Source organism: Hydra vulgaris, chromosome 12 (genome assembly GCF_038396675.1).
Source record: "Hydra vulgaris chromosome 12, alternate assembly HydraT2T_AEP".
NCBI lineage: Eukaryota > Metazoa > Cnidaria > Hydrozoa > Anthoathecata > Hydridae > Hydra > Hydra vulgaris.
Window position 1 is genome coordinate 63,331,690 of NC_088931.1, and position 19,007 is coordinate 63,350,696.

The 19,007-nt window shown below is 29.3% G+C and overlaps 1 protein-coding gene across 7 annotated transcripts; it reads left to right on the top strand.

The window, feature by feature from the left end:
- The first annotated feature begins 5 nt into the window (after positions 1 to 5).
- LOC100205395 (gamma-aminobutyric acid type B receptor subunit 2) lies at positions 6 to 15,494 on the top strand. 7 transcript variants are annotated; one of them, XR_010642625.1, is made up of 7 exons: positions 6 to 282; positions 2,334 to 2,432; positions 11,719 to 13,464; positions 13,648 to 14,109; positions 14,183 to 14,487; positions 14,853 to 14,933; positions 15,074 to 15,494. XR_010642625.1 is itself a non-coding variant. In XM_065814060.1 (5 exons), the coding sequence occupies exons 3-5, from the start codon at positions 11,719 to 11,721 to the stop codon at positions 14,423 to 14,425; spliced, it is 2,451 nt and encodes an 816-aa protein (XP_065670132.1). In that variant the 5' UTR covers positions 138 to 282; positions 2,334 to 2,432; the 3' UTR covers positions 14,426 to 14,551. The 7 variants fall into 7 exon arrangements, 3 of the variants coding, with proteins under 3 accessions (XP_065670132.1, XP_065670133.1, XP_065670134.1); XR_010642624.1 differs by having other exon boundaries at positions 146 to 282; positions 14,183 to 14,504; XR_010642626.1 differs by having other exon boundaries at positions 146 to 282; positions 14,183 to 14,469.
- The last annotated feature ends 3,513 nt before the right edge of the window (positions 15,495 to 19,007 follow it).

The following is a 19,007-nucleotide window of genomic DNA, read 5'->3' on the forward strand; positions in this document are numbered from 1 at the left end:
CCGTCAAAGTTTTTTTTATTTTGTTTTAAATTTAACAACACTAATAAAAGTTAGTTAAAAAAACAATTTAAAATTGCGAAACCTATCTATTATGTCATAATTGAGTAATATAACGGAAGCCTTTGTTAAACAAAAGCAATTAAGTGTACGGAGTAAACTTGTTAAACTGTAAAACTATATAAATCTTTTTACTAATACAACGATAAGCATAAATTTTCAAATCTTTTGAATTGTTAACAGTTACATTTTTAAGAAAACAGATGTTCAACTTATGTAATAAAGGTAAGCACAAGTACCTTTTTTCAAATATATTTGTATCACTTTAATCAAAAACAAAAAAGAAAACCGTAAATATAAATTAATGTTTTGAGAATTACGAATTATTTAATAATTAAAACGAATTTTAATCGATTTCTAATAATTAAAAAAAACAACATAATTAAACATCATTCACTTAACATTTTTTGTGCTTTGAAACTCTAAAACACGATTTATAACATTTGGTTCAACATGGTTGAAATTTAAAAATTTTATATAAATGCGGGATTTTTGAATTATTGATTTTTTGAGTGACTGAAGATGAGAATCTTTTAATTTCTTGCTTAGATCTATGTAAGCCTAATAATTTCTTAACTTTTGTAAATCTGTAAATGAATTTTGCTAAACGGGTACAATTTTTTTTGAAAAACGCTATTAAAAAAATATCATTTTTATAGATTTATAAGACCCAAATAATCTGCATTGAAGGAGGGTATCAACTTTCTTGTAACAGCATAGTACAAAAACATTGTAATAAGAAATGAGTGCCTTTAGATTATTTTACTTAAAATAAAGATTAAAATAGTTACCTTAGTTTCTAAATAGTTTTATAGTTATAATTTTATGCGCGCGCTTTTAAGTGAACTGCTCTTCATAGACGTTTTTAGTTGAAGTTATTTTTACTTTGGCATGAGATTGAAACCGCTTTTTTATTTTTTGACTTTTATTCTGGAACTGAAAAAACGTTAAAAAACAAAATTTTATATTGTATAGGTGTATAAGTTATATTGTATGAGTGACAAAGTCTCAATAAATTATGTCGGTTGTCTGATAAAGACTATTTGTCAGCATAATGATTTATAAAATTAAAATAATCTATTATAAAAAATATAAACCAAAAAAGTTTCCTTTCAAAATAAGTCTGAAAAGAGCAAGATTTGATTCATAAAAAAGGAGATAGATCTACCTTCGTTGTGTCAAAAGAGATTCAACTGATAAAATTTTTACATCTAGTTTCACTTTGGGAATTAAAACCCGTACCAGTAGATTTCACAGGCAGTTTTACTTGAGGTTAACACGTCTTTTGTGAGGTATTTATTAACTTTAAAATGTTGCATGCCTTTATTACTAGTCTCACATTAGTTACGCTAACTTATTATAATATTATACTACATTTCTGTAACGTTGTAACCATTTACAAAAAATTAATATCCTAGTTGGTAAATATAATAGTTAACTTCACGGAATTGAAACCCTATTCTTGACACGTGTTATTCTTTTTGAATAAGGGGGTTTTAAACATGCAACAAAAACCATGCGTAGCTTTTAACCATGTTAAATTTTATAAAAGTGCTAGCAATTTAGCACGGCGGAAGTTCGTTTAACTTTGCCAAACGAAATTAGACAAAGCCAAATAGCTTGAAATTAAATATTTAAAAAAATTAATGATGCTCTTTATGCCATCCACCACAATGCCATAAACAACATCATTATAATTTGAAATGATATCATTTGACTTGAAAAATCAAAACAAACTTTAATCACATTTGTATTGTCAATTGGACACCACACATTTCAATTTTTTTTATTATATTACTTTTCTTGGTATCAGAGGTATAATAAAGGATATTGCAATAATAACTATAGTTGGCCAGGTTATGATAAATATTCACCAAAAAAAAAAAGCTCGTTATTTACAAATTAAATAAATTCAGATTGTATTAAAAAACTTTGAAGAAAACATTAAATTTAAAATGTTAAGATGAATACAAATTAATAAGCAAAAAAATAAATTCAATAAAAAAATTAATTGAAACACAAATATGTTTTTACCATCTACCAAACAAATGAATATTTATTCAGACTATGTTTTATATGTGTTATATTTTGTCCAGGTATGTAAACTATAGCAACAGCAGGCAATTTTATGAAGTTATATGTAATTCTATGTAGTTATAAGTAATTCTATGTTGTTATAAGTAATTCTATGTTGTTAAAAATAATTCTATGTATTGTTTTAATTATTTTGTTGATAAAATTGAAAAATCATTTAAAATTTGTATTTTTTAAATTAGGATAAGGTGATGTGAGTTTGTTACGGGGGGCGAATCCGTCACTTCTGGTGCTTAACTTTAATGTAATATTGCATAAGAAATGAAAAATCTATTAACAAGGTTTTTTTAAACTTTTTTCAATTAATATTTTAAAAATAACATTTAAAAATAGTTATTTTTAAAATATATTTTTATTTTTTTAAATATAAACATAACTTTGAAATGTATTTATTATATAGTTAACTTTTTGTTTACTCCTCTCCTTTTACTCTCCATAGTAAACATTGTATTTGAATAAATATTATTCAGCTTAAATACATTTTGTTAAAAAAATAATCAAAAAATGTGGTGTTTTACTCAAATTATATTTCATTCGATTGATCCAAGTTAGAATTTGTAAAGTATTAATCAAAGTTGTTACCTAGGGACATGCGTTGTCCGGGGGACGTCCGTGAAACGTCCGACGGACGTGCCTTGCACGACATGTGCCAACTGGATATGGTTATTTTTTTTTTAATTGTCATTTTTGTTAATTGTCAATGATTTATAACTTTTGACAATACAGGTAGAATTCCCTTAAAAAAATTTCAAAATGGAAAACATCTGTTACAGGTCAACTATTTGAAAAATTTTCAAATAGTTGACCTGTAATCTTTAATCAAGTATGTATATTCTTTATTTTTAGTGCTTAAATAAAAAAATAGTATGGAAAAAACCGCAGTTTAATTTTAAGATTTCTGCTAGTAGAAAAAGAAGTAGAGCAAAGACAAAGCCAGAAACTCGAGTTGAAGCTATAGTTTACAGAAACGAATAAAATATCAGAGGCAGTAAATTGGTGCACAGAAAAAAGCGAAGACAGGCATCATTAAAAACAGGAAAGTTTTCTTTAACTAAAGATCGTGGTACAATAGACAGAAGGTTAGATGGCAAAGTTAAGAATGTAAAAAAGGAACACTTGAGAGAGTTACATCCAGATGATGATAGGAAATAATTTGTTTTATCAGAAACAAAAACAGAGCCTACCAGGGACTCTCTAAGAAAGAAGTTTCTGAAATTATTTTGGATGTGCTGAAAATCACAGATCATTTGAACAAAAATGGAAAAGGTGAAAGAAAGTTTACAAAACCATCACCAAGTGCAAAAACAGCCTAACAAAATGGAAGGTAAGTAATTTTTTTTTCTTTAAACTAACTTATCAACATCTCAACAGGTACAAGGGTACAGTAGATGTTAAATAGATGTAAAATACTGAATCTCATTACCCAAATTATTTAGACTCAAAATCATTTTGGAGAAGATGGCCCGCTAGACATGGTGATATTGTCATCAAGAGGCAAGGCCGAGATAAAATGAACAGAGGCCTAAATTGTACTAGGGAAACGGCTGCAGATCAGATAGGTACACATTTTTTATCACATTGTTTTTTTAGTTTAGCCTGAATATAAAAACGTCTATTTTAAATTTTATTCTCAAGTGTTTTACAACTTGGTTACTATTCTTGAATAAGTGTATATGGGTTGTACGTTGATAATTTATGTAACTTGATTCCAGATGCTTTAGCTGACAAACTGATTGCCAACTAAACAACTTTTCACAAGTAAAGGTGTGGCTTTTATAGTTTTATATTTTTAAAAAGTGAAATATAATATTTATATTTTCAGGAGAGATTTCATCGTGTCAGGTAATATATGCTGGCAAAGGCATAATAAGCCAGATGGCACCACAAAAAGCTGTCAGTAAGATTTAAAATTTGATCATCTTTACGACAGAGAGTGGTTCGCAAGATAACTTTCATTATTGGCTGCGTATCAGAAATTTGATAAACATCACACCAAACAAGGTATAGAGCGACCAGATGTGCTTCTATTAGATGGTCATTCGTCGCGGTTTGACTTTAAAGTTCTTAATTTTTTGCGTGAAAAGCAAATCAATTTATTTGTGTCTTCACCTGAAGCCACACAGCTACTAGACCAAGCACCAAATCAACAGCTCCGTCGATATTATAATAACAAGCGATATGAATTTTTTTCCTCTTTCCAGATAATAAATTGAGAAAAATTCATGAATATCCTAAAAACAATGTGTAACAATTGGGCATCCGCTGCCAATATTGTAGCAGCTGCTAAGAGTTGGTATAAGTAAGAATGGTCTTAATGTTGATGATATGCAACAGGATAAATTTGAACAAGCAGCTCTCCTTATTGATAAAACTGATGGTGTTTTTCTACAATCTTTTACTCCTAAGAAAACAAGAAGTGTGACCTTAAATGACGGACCCTTAGCAGCAACTCCAAAATCACAATCCAAAGTTTCCCAAATAAAAGGACGGTATAGGTTTAGCCGGATATTGGAAATCAATGTATGAAATGTCCCAATCATTCATTGAGAAATCATATAAGAAAAGCCTCAATTTAGTAGACGTGCCTGGTTTACTTTCAGTAAACCGGGTTAAACCCAGGAGGTTAATCAAATAAAAACAACAAGCGTCACTAATACGCATGGATCTGAGGAGGCTCAAGATGTGCTTTCAAAAGTGGTTTCTCTCTAAGAAGAAAAACAGAAAAAAATTGTGATTCAGAGGAGAAGTAGAAACATAAGCTCCAAGAAAAAGAATTGTTTTATCGTTGCAAACTGCAATGCTCATGTGTAGAAGAATGTCTTCCAAAATTTTTAAAGGAATGTTCGCAATGTCATTCCATTCTTAAATCTTTATGTACTAAAATGGCTTGTCGCGTTGATAACAAGAAGCCAACAATGATTCTTCATGCATCTGCAGCATCATCCTCTGATTCTTAAAAAAAAAGAACTTATATTATATATATATATATATATATATATATATATATATATATATATATATATATATATATATATATATATATGTATGTATATATATATAGTCATTTTATGTTATTCAAAAAAATGCTGTTATTGTATTAAATCTATACTTTTCTTATCTTTTTTCTTATTTCCTATTATTCAAAATATACAATGTTATTGTATTAAAAGCTAGATTTCCTATTTTAACGCTAGTGAGCCCTTAAAAACTACAATCATAACACTGCGAAAAAAATGCAAAATAAACATCTTTAAAAGTTGGTAAATTAGTTAAGGTGGTACCCCAAAAAGTATATTAAAACCTGATTGGAACTAAAGCACACTTTTATTTTTACAACATAAATACATAATTTAAAATAAATTTCAAAAATGCTATTAAACTTGAAATTCTTTGCTTCAATTTCCCCCCAAAAATTGAAAATAACCGAATTTTTGTGAAGTAATTGTTCAAAATCTACTAATCATTTTAGCGTGAAATTTGGAACATTTTTTAATTATGGTAACATAATTCATTTGAGAGAAAATAAATGAATATTTCAGCAATTATGCATGAAACACTAAAAAGTAAGCGAGCTACACAACACTAATATAAAAGTTTCAAGATCTAAAATTCATTTAAAAAAATCTTTTCTCAAATGAGTTTTAATAATATGAAGAACAATCTGTGAAAATTTCAGCACTTTTGCATACTTATTTGAAAAGTTATCATTTCGCAAACTTTGAAAACTAGTGAAAAAATATATTTTGAGATTTTGCTATATAAAAATTAAAATTGCTCAAAAAGCATAAAAAAATATATAATTTCTGGAATAAATATAATAAATTAAAAACCTCCAGGCTCACATGATATTTTTTCAGTTTTTTTAACTTTATTTGAGTATCCTTTTTTAACACTTTTTAACTGTTTACATCTTATAACTTTCACTATCTTTAAGAGAGTTCGAATGATCATTCAACTTATGACCAAAAAAATAACTCAAATATTTTTTAATATTTAAAATATATAGATTTTTGCAACCTTACATTGGAAATATTTTTGTTTATATATTGGTTGCTATGGCGTTGTTTTGGACATTACAAACTACTTGATTAATATAAACCCAAATTATTATTACTCAAAGTTAAAATTTTGCATTAAAAGGTTTTGTATTCTGTGAACAAAAGATTAATAAACCAAATTTTTTTTTTTTTTTTTTAAATTGGCTTTTATTTCTTGGGGTACACATTATATTGTATTACATTGGTGGATTAAAACAAGTCTAACATTATCTAAAAATAAGATAATTTCAAACTTAAAAATAAGTTATTAAACAGTAGGGGGTCATAATGCATTAATTGAACCATTTCAAAAGCAAAATGTTTGATTTGCATTCACTTTTTGGGGATTTTAAAATTGTAAAAGAGGTATTTTACTTAATTTGTCATCTAGGATGTTTAGAGATACTGATTCAATCATTGTTTAATAATTTAATTGACATTAGTGGAACCTAGAGCTGAAAGTTTATACGTGTAGTGTTTAAGGGGTATGTGTTTTTAAGGGGAATCTACCTGTACTAAAAATAAAGTATTTGAATCAAGCAAATTAACTAACTAGTAAATGTAGTTTGCAAGGAAATAACATTGTATTCAAAATTCGTTTCAAAGATTTATATTTTGGCTTTTAATTTAGTTTTAAGCAACTTATTTTTATATATAAAAAAAAGTCATTTTGTGAGACAACCTGTTAAAAAAGCTTCATAAAAAACGTAATTGATGAAGTAACAGAAATCAAAAAACGCAAAGCAAAACTAAAACAAATCTTTTTTTTACCACTGCAGTGGAATCAGCTGATTCGAATCAATTAAATAAACTATTGATTTTGAACTAAAACATAATACTGATAGAGACTTTGGTTGTGTTCGTGTAGCTGTTTGGGGGAAGTAAATGAAGATTGACTTCAATGCTTTAGTTGCAATAAGTAAGCATGCAAAGATGTTTTGGAGTAAACACATATGAAATTTGTTTTCAAACTTGTAACTAGTTTAAGAAACTATGTTTAACAAATTAGTTTCATTGTTTTGTAGTCATCTATTTTTTTAATCACTTTTAACATATTTTTTGAAGGTTAGCGTGGGTTGGACGATTTTTATAAATTCTTGATTTTTAAAAAGATTAGTTGTATTGAGGAGTTTGCCCTTAAATTGCGTTTAAATTAATTTATACGCAAAAGTAATTTAAGAACTTGCTTTTATCCAATATAGTTACAAAATAGAGACTTTATATTAATTTTTAAATATTTATATGTTTATACTTTTGTCAAATTGCAACGATGGCAACCTGACACAGTGGTGCAAAGCCTCAGATAATTGACCATAATTCAAAATTTTACAAAACATTAGAAAGTTATTATTATTTGTTTTTAAATGAATTATACTGCTTATATTATCTAAAAATATATAGGTTTGTTATTTATGTTTATTAACAAGACAGCTACATGCTATTATTATTTTACATGCTATTGTTATTTATGTTTATTGACAGGACAGCTACATTTAAAAGATGTCATTTTTGTAATAGATTTTCGTTAAAAAAGTACAGAAGTTATAATTTCAATTTTTTTTTTTTAATAATTTTTTTGTCAGTATGTTTAAGATATTTTAACTTCTACATCAAAAACTTCGCTTACTTAAAGTGAAAAAAAACTTACAAATTGTTATAAAAAAAGCAAAAAAATGCAGCCTTTTGTAATTTCGAATTAACTGTTCGTTTAGAATACATCCTTCTCAAGCTAATCTAACTTAATCTTTATTAAGTTCTGGTTATGGTAATACCTTTGCTCTAATATTTTTCAATGTTTATAATTCGTATAAATATATATATAAATGCAAAAAATTTAAAAATTTTTATAAATACCAATAACCAAGTCATGTTGCTAGCTTAAAAAAATATACTTTTTTGTTTTAAATGATTACAGACATTCTTATTTTTATCGTGAATTTTTTCAAAAAAGGCATTTTTTCATGTATTTAATTTATACCGCCCGAGGGGGAGAAACACTTTTAAATTTAAATTATTTTCCTTCTTAATTTATTATTATATAATTCCTCTTTAATATATAAACTTTTTAATTCTAAACTATTTTCTTATACTCCCAATGGTATCAGGTAACCAAAAAAGTTCGTGCGGTTTTTCCGTATATAATAAAAACACACAAAACGACAAAAGTAAGTACATTTATTCATCAAAATAGTCACCATTAGCATCTAAAACCTTTTCCCAACGTAAAACAAGCTTATTTATTCCACTTCTAAAAAATTCTCGGTCCTTTGAGTCTATAAAAGCTTTCAACTCCATTTCAACCGCGTCCTGGTCTCGGAACTGCTGTCCTTTTAAATGATTTCCCAGGGAAAGGAAAAAATGAAAATCAGTAGGGGAGAGGTCTGGCGAGTATGGTGGATGAGGCAAACTCTCCCAACCAAGGCTTTGGAGCTTGTCCTGAGTCACGCGAGCGATGTGCGGTCTCGCGTTGTCGTGGAGAAGCAGAACTCCTCTCCTGTGCACCAGTGCAGGCTGCCTTACAAGCAACAGGTCGTGAACTCGTTGCAGCTGTGCTGAGTAGACCAGTCCAGAAATGGTTTGGCCTGTCGGGAGCTGCTCGTAATGCACCACACCAGCTGTAGTCCACCAAAACCTTCCGCTTGTGGAGATTGGGCTTGGGTGTCTTTGGGATGGGGTCATCGGGGGACAACCAATGGTAGCAACGCTTGGTATTGTTGTACACAATCCATTTTTCGTCGCATGTCAATAAACGATCAAGAAAAGGCTCAACATTGTGGCGTGATAAGAGTGATGTGCAGATCGTAAGCCGTTGCTTCTTGTTGTCGATCGACAATTTGTGCGGAACCCACCGACTCAGTTTCCACGCTTTCCCAATCGCATGCAGATGCAGGCGGATGGTTTCAACACTCACAGCAAACCTCACTGCAAGTTCTTGGCAAGTTTGGCTGGAGTCAGACTCGACAGCGTCCTTCAGTTCATCCTCATCAACCAACAATGGGCGTCCAGAACGCGGCAGGTCTTCGATGGACTCATCTCCCGAAGAGAATCGCTGAAACCACTTCTGTGCTGTGCGTTCACTTACTGTACCTTCTCCAAATGCTGTGCAGATGTTTTTGGCCGCTTGTGTTGCATTCCTTCCAAGTTTGAACTCGTAAAGTAAGCAAGATCGAATAATCGTTGGTTGGGTTGCCATCCTTTCTTTACACAAAACTTTTCCTGTAAGCTCGTTACAAGCCTACACTATATATGCAGCAACTGCGCGTGACACACGCGTTCTATTACGCAACAAAGCTACTTGCCTTCTGCGATGTGGGTGTTGTAAAAAATGCTAAAAACAATTCAATTACCAAAAACCGCACGAACTTTTTTGGTTACCTAATATATGACACTCTTAAAAAAATTAAGTTAAAATGATTAAGTTTTATAGATTTTATAAAAATTTTAAAGTTGAGTACTTTAGATGCATTAGGCGATTTTTAACAACAAATATTTGAGTATTATTGGAATTGCTTCATTCATTTCCATAGAAACGCATTTACTATTTTAATCAGTTGAACAAAAAAAATATGATACAAATTATTATGGTAAATAGATTATGGTGCAAATTTATAAATTTACATAAAAATAACATTTATCAAAATATTAATTTATTTAAAATAACTATGTTAGTTTATTAATATTAATCATAATAGTAGTCAGGCAAATAAATATCACTATTTTTTAAGTCTTGTAATAATTCACTAAAAAAAGCTCTTTCTTTTTCATCTGCCTCTTCTTTCTTATCGATCTCTTCTTCTTTATCACTCTCTTCTTCTTCAACTTGCTTGTTAGATCATTTTGTATTCCAAATTTACTTTTTTCTTGTAAATCTACCAGTGAAAGCATTTCGCTTGTGAATTTGAGTTTTCCAGCCATTGCTTTGTTACTACTTTCAATAGTTGTTAAAATCAAGTCGCAATATTTTTAGCGGAGTCGGAGTCGCTAAACAAAATCGCGACTCCGATTCTAGTAGTAAAACTTCTCGGTATTGCACATGCTTGTACAAAACATTTAACCTTTAAAGAATTATTCACATACTAAGCAAAAAAAAAATTTTAATTATCGCGTAATATTTTTTAAAGAAATCAAGAATTTTTCAAAAATTTTGCTTTGGAGTCGGACTTCTAATTGTTAAAGTAAAATTTTTAAGTTTTCTCATATTATACATATATTATACACGATTGTTCCATATAGACGTTTGTACGTAACGCTATAGAAATGGCGGAACTAAGAAGATGACGTAGTTTTAGCAATCAAAAATTATCAAGAGATGGACAAGTCTAAAACCGAAGTTTCAAATTTTACACGTGGATGAGGCAATAAATTCATATTTTTTCAATCTTGCCAATTTTTGATAAATACAAAAACATAAATACAAAAATTCACAGCAAAACAGTTTAAGCGAAAAAGGCTTATAATTATTATTACAATAGTTTTCTTATATTACACACGATCCTGTGTAAAACGTTACATAAGTGGATTTTTTGCGTTTGCATATATATCATGTTTGTTTATTGTTATATTTTGATATATTATATCAAAATAAAAAATCCACTTATGTAACGTTTTACACAGGCTCGTGTGTAATATAAGAAAAATATTGTAATAATAATTACAAGTCTTTTTCGCTTAAACTGTTTTAGTATTTATTTTTTTGCATTTATCAAAAATTGGCAAGATTGAAAAAAAAACGAATTTATTGTCTCATCCATGTGTAATTGAATTAATTAAAAAACAATTAAAATGACTAATTAAAATAATTGAAAAATAAACCATTTTATAAACTCTTATACCAATTGCAATTAATCAACACTTTTCAAGCGGGTTCTCTAAATAAGCGCAGCTTTAATTTATAGCATCTAACATTATTAGATGCTATGCATTAAAGCTGCGCTTATTAAGAGAACCCGCTTGAAAAATTTTTATTAATTGCAATCGGTGTAAGAGTTTATAAAATGGTTTATTTTTCAATTACATGCATAAATTCGAAAAATCAGTGGTTAATACGCTGTCATCGTATTAACCACTGATCTATCGAATTAACACAATATATTTTCAATTTTTTCAATCTGGCCGTATATATTTATAGCAAAAAAATAAATATAGCAAAAAAAACTTTTAACTGTTAAAATAAAACTTTAAATTTTTTTCTAGTTAAGGCCTTTTCTTTTTTCTTTTTTTTTTTTTGCCTCCACAGCAGCACTTTCTGGAGTAACAGAACTGTCTTATTAAATGCTGCAACTCTTTCTCGCCATTACCTCGGTTGCAATGGCTGCCAAGAGTTTCGTGTCAAACACACTCGAATGAACGATAACAAGTTGCTCATTTGTATACAATATGATTATTATTTTTATTTCTAATTACTACTATTACTAATAATCAACTATTACTAATTTTCTTTTAATTTTTTTACTTTTTAACTAATAAAATTTAAAAATATATATTTAAATCTTAAATTAAAAATATATTAGAAAATATGATTTATTTGTAGATGTTTTTAACTATTTCATGGATTTTTTTGATAATCATAAATGGAAGCTTGAAGGCAAGAAACTTGGAGGTAGGCGTATTGAATATTGGAGTTCTTATACCATTAGATGATAATTGCACTAGAAATGCTATTGAAATGGCTATGGAAGATATAGAGAAAAAACCTGACATGATTTTCAGAAACCTGACGCGTTATAAGCTTAATGCACATTTCATGAAAACAGATAAAAGTTTAGGGAGCGCAATAGAAGCACAAAATCGTTTGTATAAAACAAATCCTACAAAGATTGTTACAATTGGTCCGCCGTACACTGAGCAAAATGACTATTGCACTGAATATTCCACGGCACAAGGAAATTTACAAATATCATACACGGAAGCAAATGAACCTTTTGAGCCGTATTTCATTATGTATTTTCAAACTCCACCATCAATAGTTTCAAGTTTTATAGCAGCTTGTTATTTTCTTAACAAATTTAACTGGTCTAGAGTTGCAATACTTTTTGACTATGCCCATGCGAGATATCGTAACAACCCAAAAAGTTTAGAAAATATTTTAGAGAACTGTTTAAATAAAATAAATTTATTATTTGTTCAAGGAATACGGAGTAATCCAGTAAGTTATAGTGTTTCTAATGAAATAGGAGAACTGCAAAATAAAGATGTTCGGATAATATTGGCTCTTTTTTCAGTTAGTGGAGCTCGTAAAGTATTTTGTGAAGCTTACAACAGAAAAATGACTAAACCTAAAGTTCTTTGGATACTTTTTGAAATTCTTCCAATTGGATGGGCATCTGATATCTTCAACGCTGAACCTATACCAGGTGGTTTTAAAAGAGAAATTAATTGCTCAGAGGAGCAACTTCTTGATGCAGCGCAGGGTTATATTTCATTTACAAAACAAAGTCTTAGAAAAGATAATAAGACAACTTTGAGTAACGTTACATCAGAATCATTTCTCAAAAGGTTAAATAAAAACATTGATAATAAATGTGATGAAAACTTAGCATATGCTTATGATGCAATCTGGGTTGCCGCAATGACTTTTAATTTAACAGATAACACTGCCGATCTTTCTGCTTACTCATATAACTCGTTCGATGTTGTATTCAAGTTAGCAAACAGTATTCAAAACATCACATTTGAAGGAATTACTGGGCCGGTTTCATACCAAACACAAGTCTCTGGAGGGTTTCCTTCACGAATTGGTCAAATTTCATTATATGTATTTATAAAAGAATTTGGAATAAAACTTATAGGGATGCATGATACGTCAAGTGAGGTTTTATTATTAGAACCAAAGGCGGAATTAGTTTTGTTTCCCAATAACATTGTACCTAAGGACCAATCAACATACAACTTTTATTTTTCTTCTTTTAACAGCATTCTACTAATTACAGTTTGGTTTTTTGCAATTTTCGGAATAGTTATTGCAGTTCTATGTTTAATATTTTCTTTGAAACATAAAGCCGATGTGAAAGAGTACTCAACATTATCACTAAATGGTGCAATAATTATCGGAAGCATCTTAAGTTATCTATCTGTGATTATTTATGGGGTTGACATTCGATTTGTTGAAGAAAGATTAATACCAGAAATGTGTTATGCATTTATTTCATTGCTATCTATTGGTTTTACCCTGACATTTGGTTCCTTGTTTTCAAAAGTCTGGAGAACGTATAAATTATGCATGAGATCTGGTAATTTAGTAAATAAAAGTCCAGGCATTATCCAGGTCCAATTCCAGGTAAGTTGCATCAAAAACAAAATTGAAAATTTTCAGTATTTAAAAATATTTTAAACATTCTGTTGAAAAGATTTAACCAATAAATCCTTTTTGTCTTTATATTAGTTATATTTTGTCTTTATATTAGGTAGAATTTGTTGATATTGGTTAATTCCAAAAATAATGTTCCTATTTTTCTTATAGAATGTGCGTGAATGGTTGTTATTTGTTGTTGTTGGTTGTTTTCTTTTGATTGATATAGCCATTTTAGTTACTTGGAGACAATTATCTCCATTCATGGTCAATATATATAACATAACTGCAATCGAAAATTTATCTGATGATACCATAATCATTGAACAAGTAGTCAAATGCACATGCAACCTACAGACTGAATTTACAATAGGATTGTATTGTTATAAGGGACTTTTACTGTTGTTTGGAACATTTTTGGTTTGGCAAATAAAAAATATAAATAATAAATCTGACATCTCATCAAAAAATATTGGTGTGGCGATTTATAATGTTGCAGCTGTATCGGTAACAGGAGTGATTTGTGTTTCTATTCTGGCCACCACAACAAAGTTTGATGCATCTTACATAATAATAGCGGTTTGCATTTGTATATGTAATACTGCTACCTTACTACTGATTTTTTTGCCAAAGGTAAAATTTGAATTTGTACAAGTTTATTACTTGTGTTTGCAATAAAATTTCTATTTTTACCTAACTATTTTAGATTCTTGTTGTTATAAACAGCAGCGGCTTAATTATTCACAAAAGTAGCTCAATAAACAACAGGGAACTTCAACTGAATAAATCTCTAACAGTAACAAGCTGCATTACTCATCACAAGAACTTAGGCTTATCTGAGAATTTAAAACAAACAAATGAAAGTCGTCGGAAAATTTCTACGACTAGTATTTATTCGAAACCGGATAAAGACAATAAAAACTTCAATTTAGCTAATAGAGGATTTTAAAACAGAAGTTTGAGTTGAGAAATTTATCGAGATCACCTTCACAAGTAAAATAAAACGATAATGTACTAGTATTATTATTGTTAGTTGATTTTTTTATAAAAATATAAATTTTTCCGTATTGATAAACTGACTGAAAGCGTTTCTTTAGATCAGACTAGATGTTTAATTATTTTACTCGATTAATTTTCTTGATTAGTTTTACTAAATAATTTAGAAAAATTCAATCAGATTTTGAATTAAATATTGGCTCGCTAAACAGTTTAAACTTTAATAAACGTATTTTAAAAAAATTTAAATTCAATTTTCTAAAATTAAGATATGCTGAAAACTGTGTTTATTTTTTAATTGCTGTATTTTCTTTGTTTCATGTTTCATGTTTTGGTTTAATTAGTTTTGTTTTTCGTTTTTTTGTAAATTATAATTTTAGGTTTTGTTATTTGGTTATTACTACGTAGTTAGGGAAGTACGGGCCGCACCGGTTGACACCATCACGACCTGACACAGAGGGGTAAGATCAAAATGAAAAAAACGCTAATATGACACTGCTCATGCTTGTGTTAATGTATTTATGCTTATATATCATGCTTGTATTTTGTATAGCCCAAGTTTTTTTCTAAAGGACCTTTTTTTATATACTTTTTTTTATAGAAATTCGAAACCCGTGTCGTTAACCCTGTTAGTCTTGAGGGGTGATAACAAAAGTTTACCGCACTCGGTGACACCAATCCTAGCGACGCCACTGCTACGTATGCAGGCTAAACTGAAATTTTACTTTTAAATATACTGCATAAAAAAATTATAAATTCTGTTAGCTTTTTTCGAATATCAAAATAAAAAAGTTTCGAAGTTTCTTTTTTTGTTATTCAAAGTTATCTTGATTTTATAAAAATGTACGTTAAATATAATGTTGTATATTTAAAATTTCACACTAATTTAAATATTTTAGATAATTTTAGTTGAATCTTTTTGGTACATCTTGTTGAGAAATCTCTTGTTGCTTTTTTTTTTGTTTGTTTGAAATTTATATTTAAATGTTTTAAATTTGAAAAACAATTCATAAGTATTCAAAGTATAAATTATTTCTAATTCAACGTATTTCAACGTTCAATTCAACGATTCGACGTTCAATTTGACGTATAAATTGTTTCTGAGGATATTTAAGAAGTTCCAACTAGATAATTAAGGGCTAATCTTAATTGAGTTCCGAGATGTGATTTGAGCGCCATTTTTTTAGTGAATTTTGGAAGTTTGGATATTTTAAGAATTTTTGATATTTTAGAATTTTGGGAGTTGTCAAAAAAATCTTTCCAATGTAGATGAAGGTTTTTTTCTTGGTTTTTCCTGCGACACTACGACATGCCAACCCCCTGTTAGAAAATTATCGGCTTCAGGTTCTACTCAATCAGATTCATTTAAATCAATATCTGTCTTGTCGTTACTTTCATTTGGAGAACCGCTGTTAGTAACTTCAATGTCTTCTGATTCAGACAATAAAGATTCAACATCCTTTAAAGATGGTTTTAAGTTTTGTTTTCGATTTGTAGGTTCTCGGATTATTTTTTTTAATGATTAGTTTTTCCTGCTACTTCATTGCCAAGGTGTTTCTTAAAAATATCTATTATAACTTCAATGAATGAATATTTATTTTATGGTCTCACCGCCATGATATTTGTTGACAATTGGAAACCTTTTTAATGTTCTTTTTAATGAACTTGTTCTTGATTTAATGGATTCATGCCTGAAGCTTTGAATAAGGCTAATAAGTTCTCTGCTTTCTGAGTATTCTGCAACTTTATCAAGAGTATTGGGAAATTCTTTTTGAAACCCTTGATTCATGATTGCCTTCGCCTTGTTTGTAAAATCTTCCTCCAACCAATTTTCAAGGATCTCAGCACAGTATGATTAAGCGGTTGCAGAAAATGTGTGGAATTTAAGATTAAACATGTAAAGCGGATATTATTTTCCGAGCATGCATAATGAGCATAATGATATCAGTTGAAAAACTTGAAGCTAAATTATCTCAAATAACAACCTTCATTCCGGAAAGAGTTGCCATTTCAGGTATAAAAATTTATAGAGTCAAACAAACCAATTTTGAACTGTCGAATATACTTCCAGGAGGCCACCTCGTGTTCAATTTATATTGCAGTTTGCAGCTTTAAAAACAACTATGGGAGAAAGAAATTGACCAGCTGCACTGTACATAATACTAACAGATCCTTTGGAACGCATTTACACATTTAAGGCCGCGATTACAAATTACTGTTTTAGAGCTTGGGTACATATTTGGGTACGCTCATATTTGTCTCATCATAGTTAAATATATAAGTATTAGAAATGTTTTGTAGTGTAACGGATAACTCATCAAAGTATTAACAAACGAAATCTTTATCAATTTCGGCTCTTGCTGGTTTTACTTTGTCAGCAATTCTGGCATTTCATCCAATCAGGATCACGAATATTTTTTTTTGAATCAGTGACATCTATCCTGTCCAGAGAGCCTTTCACTAGTAGACGTATATCCATACTATCCAAAGGTAATGGTTAAAAAAAAATGAAACAACTTAGAAAAACAAGTTGAAAAACTTATTTGAAACAATCTGAAACAACTAGTAATAACAACTAAAAGTAACAACTAGTAACTAAGTAACAAAGTATTGTATATAAATCTTATTGTATTGTATATAAAATATTTTTAGTAGTATATAATTGTATATAAATACACAAAGAGTTCACTATTAATATCAATTTTAAATATATTGTGAAAGCATTTTTCGTTTACATGAGAATATGAAAGAAAAACCAATCACATTAACCCTTCGGCGTTCATACCAATTGAATCACTCATTTGGCACTACTCTGAAAATTTTTACTTTAAATAAGACCTGCATTTAATGGTTTATAAAATTTAACTAACGCAAGTAAAGCAACGGACCACCTAAAATATTTTTTGTTTAATAAAAATATAAAAACTAATTTGTTTATGTTTGTTTCATCTCTGTCTAAACTCTTTATAAGTTTAGACAGAGATGAATCAAGTTTTTACTGCAATGTGCAAAAAATTTTTTATAGCTGACTATAATACTTAAAATTATTTTTGATGAGTAAAAATTTGCTTGCTCAAATTGGACACACCCGGTTCGGAAATAGGCAGTAGCGGATTATCATTGAAGCAAATGAGGCCATGGCCTCAGGCCCCACAATTTAAGGGGCCTTGATTTGTGGGGCCCTAATTTTTTGTCTTAAAAATTTTTAAGAAAAAAAGTTTCAGGTATTTCACATTTCAAAACTTTTACATATTAATTTCTTTGAGCATTAAATTGAAAAGAGCAGCCGTAGCGCAGTGGTTAGCGCGCATGCCTCATGAACTACATGAGGTCCGTAGTTCTCATGAACTACATGAGGTCCGTGGTTCTCATGAACTAGAGGTCCGTGGTTCTCATGAACTAGAGGTCCGTGGTTCTCATGAACTAGAGGTCCGTGGTTCTCATGAACTAGAGGTCCGTGGTTCTCATGAACTAGAGGTCCGTGGTTCTCATGAACTAGAGGTCCGTGGTTCTGGGCAAGTTTTACAACATTGGTAAAAAAGCGTGAACTTCCTTTCAATTGCTTTTCCGCGGTGCTCTATGGTAAGAATAAAAAGACTTTTAAGGTCACCTAAAATAAAATTAAAAAATTATCTGCAATCTTCAGAAATAAGAGCCATATTGTCTATTTATACCAAGTTATCACCTTACAAAGTTATAACTTCTCAAGCCATGCAAGTAAAAAAATAATTTTTAATTTAGCTCAAAAATAAAATAACGTTAACATTTTCTCTGTAAAAATTCATTCAAAGAAAGCGTGTAAGTATTTTAAGTAATTAAAAAAGTATTTTTAAGTAAAACAGTCCTAAAGTATATAAAATGAGTTTGACATATGTTTTGTTCGTTTGACGTACGTTTGTGTAACAGAGATAAAATAATTTTATCAGTTACAAATACCAACAAATGTCGACATGTTACAAATACTGACAACTATAATTATTAGATTAGTCGGTACTTGGGTTCAGTATTTCTTTTTATTACAAGTTTTAGGTGACTAAATAATGTCTTGTTATGGTCAGACTTATGAAAGCGTGCTGCAAAATAAAAAAACTTCAGAAAGAAGTGAAAAAGAAGAGAATAAGAAAGACAACCAAACTCGATACTTTTTTTACAGTCAAGAATTATACAACAGGATAATGCAGTTCTATTAGTAGAGTCTCATTCAGAAGCAAATAATAACATAAACACTTTGTTACATACTGATGTTATGATTTCTGTCAAGCAAATAAATAATCAAACTAAAAAAAAATAAGAGTATACATATCAAACCGATTTAGAATTGTATAAAAGTGTCATTAATGATGTACAAGAGTAATTCATCAGGGGCCGTATTCTCATCTCTCCATTAAGCTTAACGGAGCTTTTGTCTGAAATTTCATTACAATATTTCTAAGTAAAGAAATGACGAAAATTTATATAAATTCGTTAAAATAAAACTTGTACCAAAATAAAACGTTTATGTTTAAAAAATTATAGTTTTTAATAAATTTTTTGTT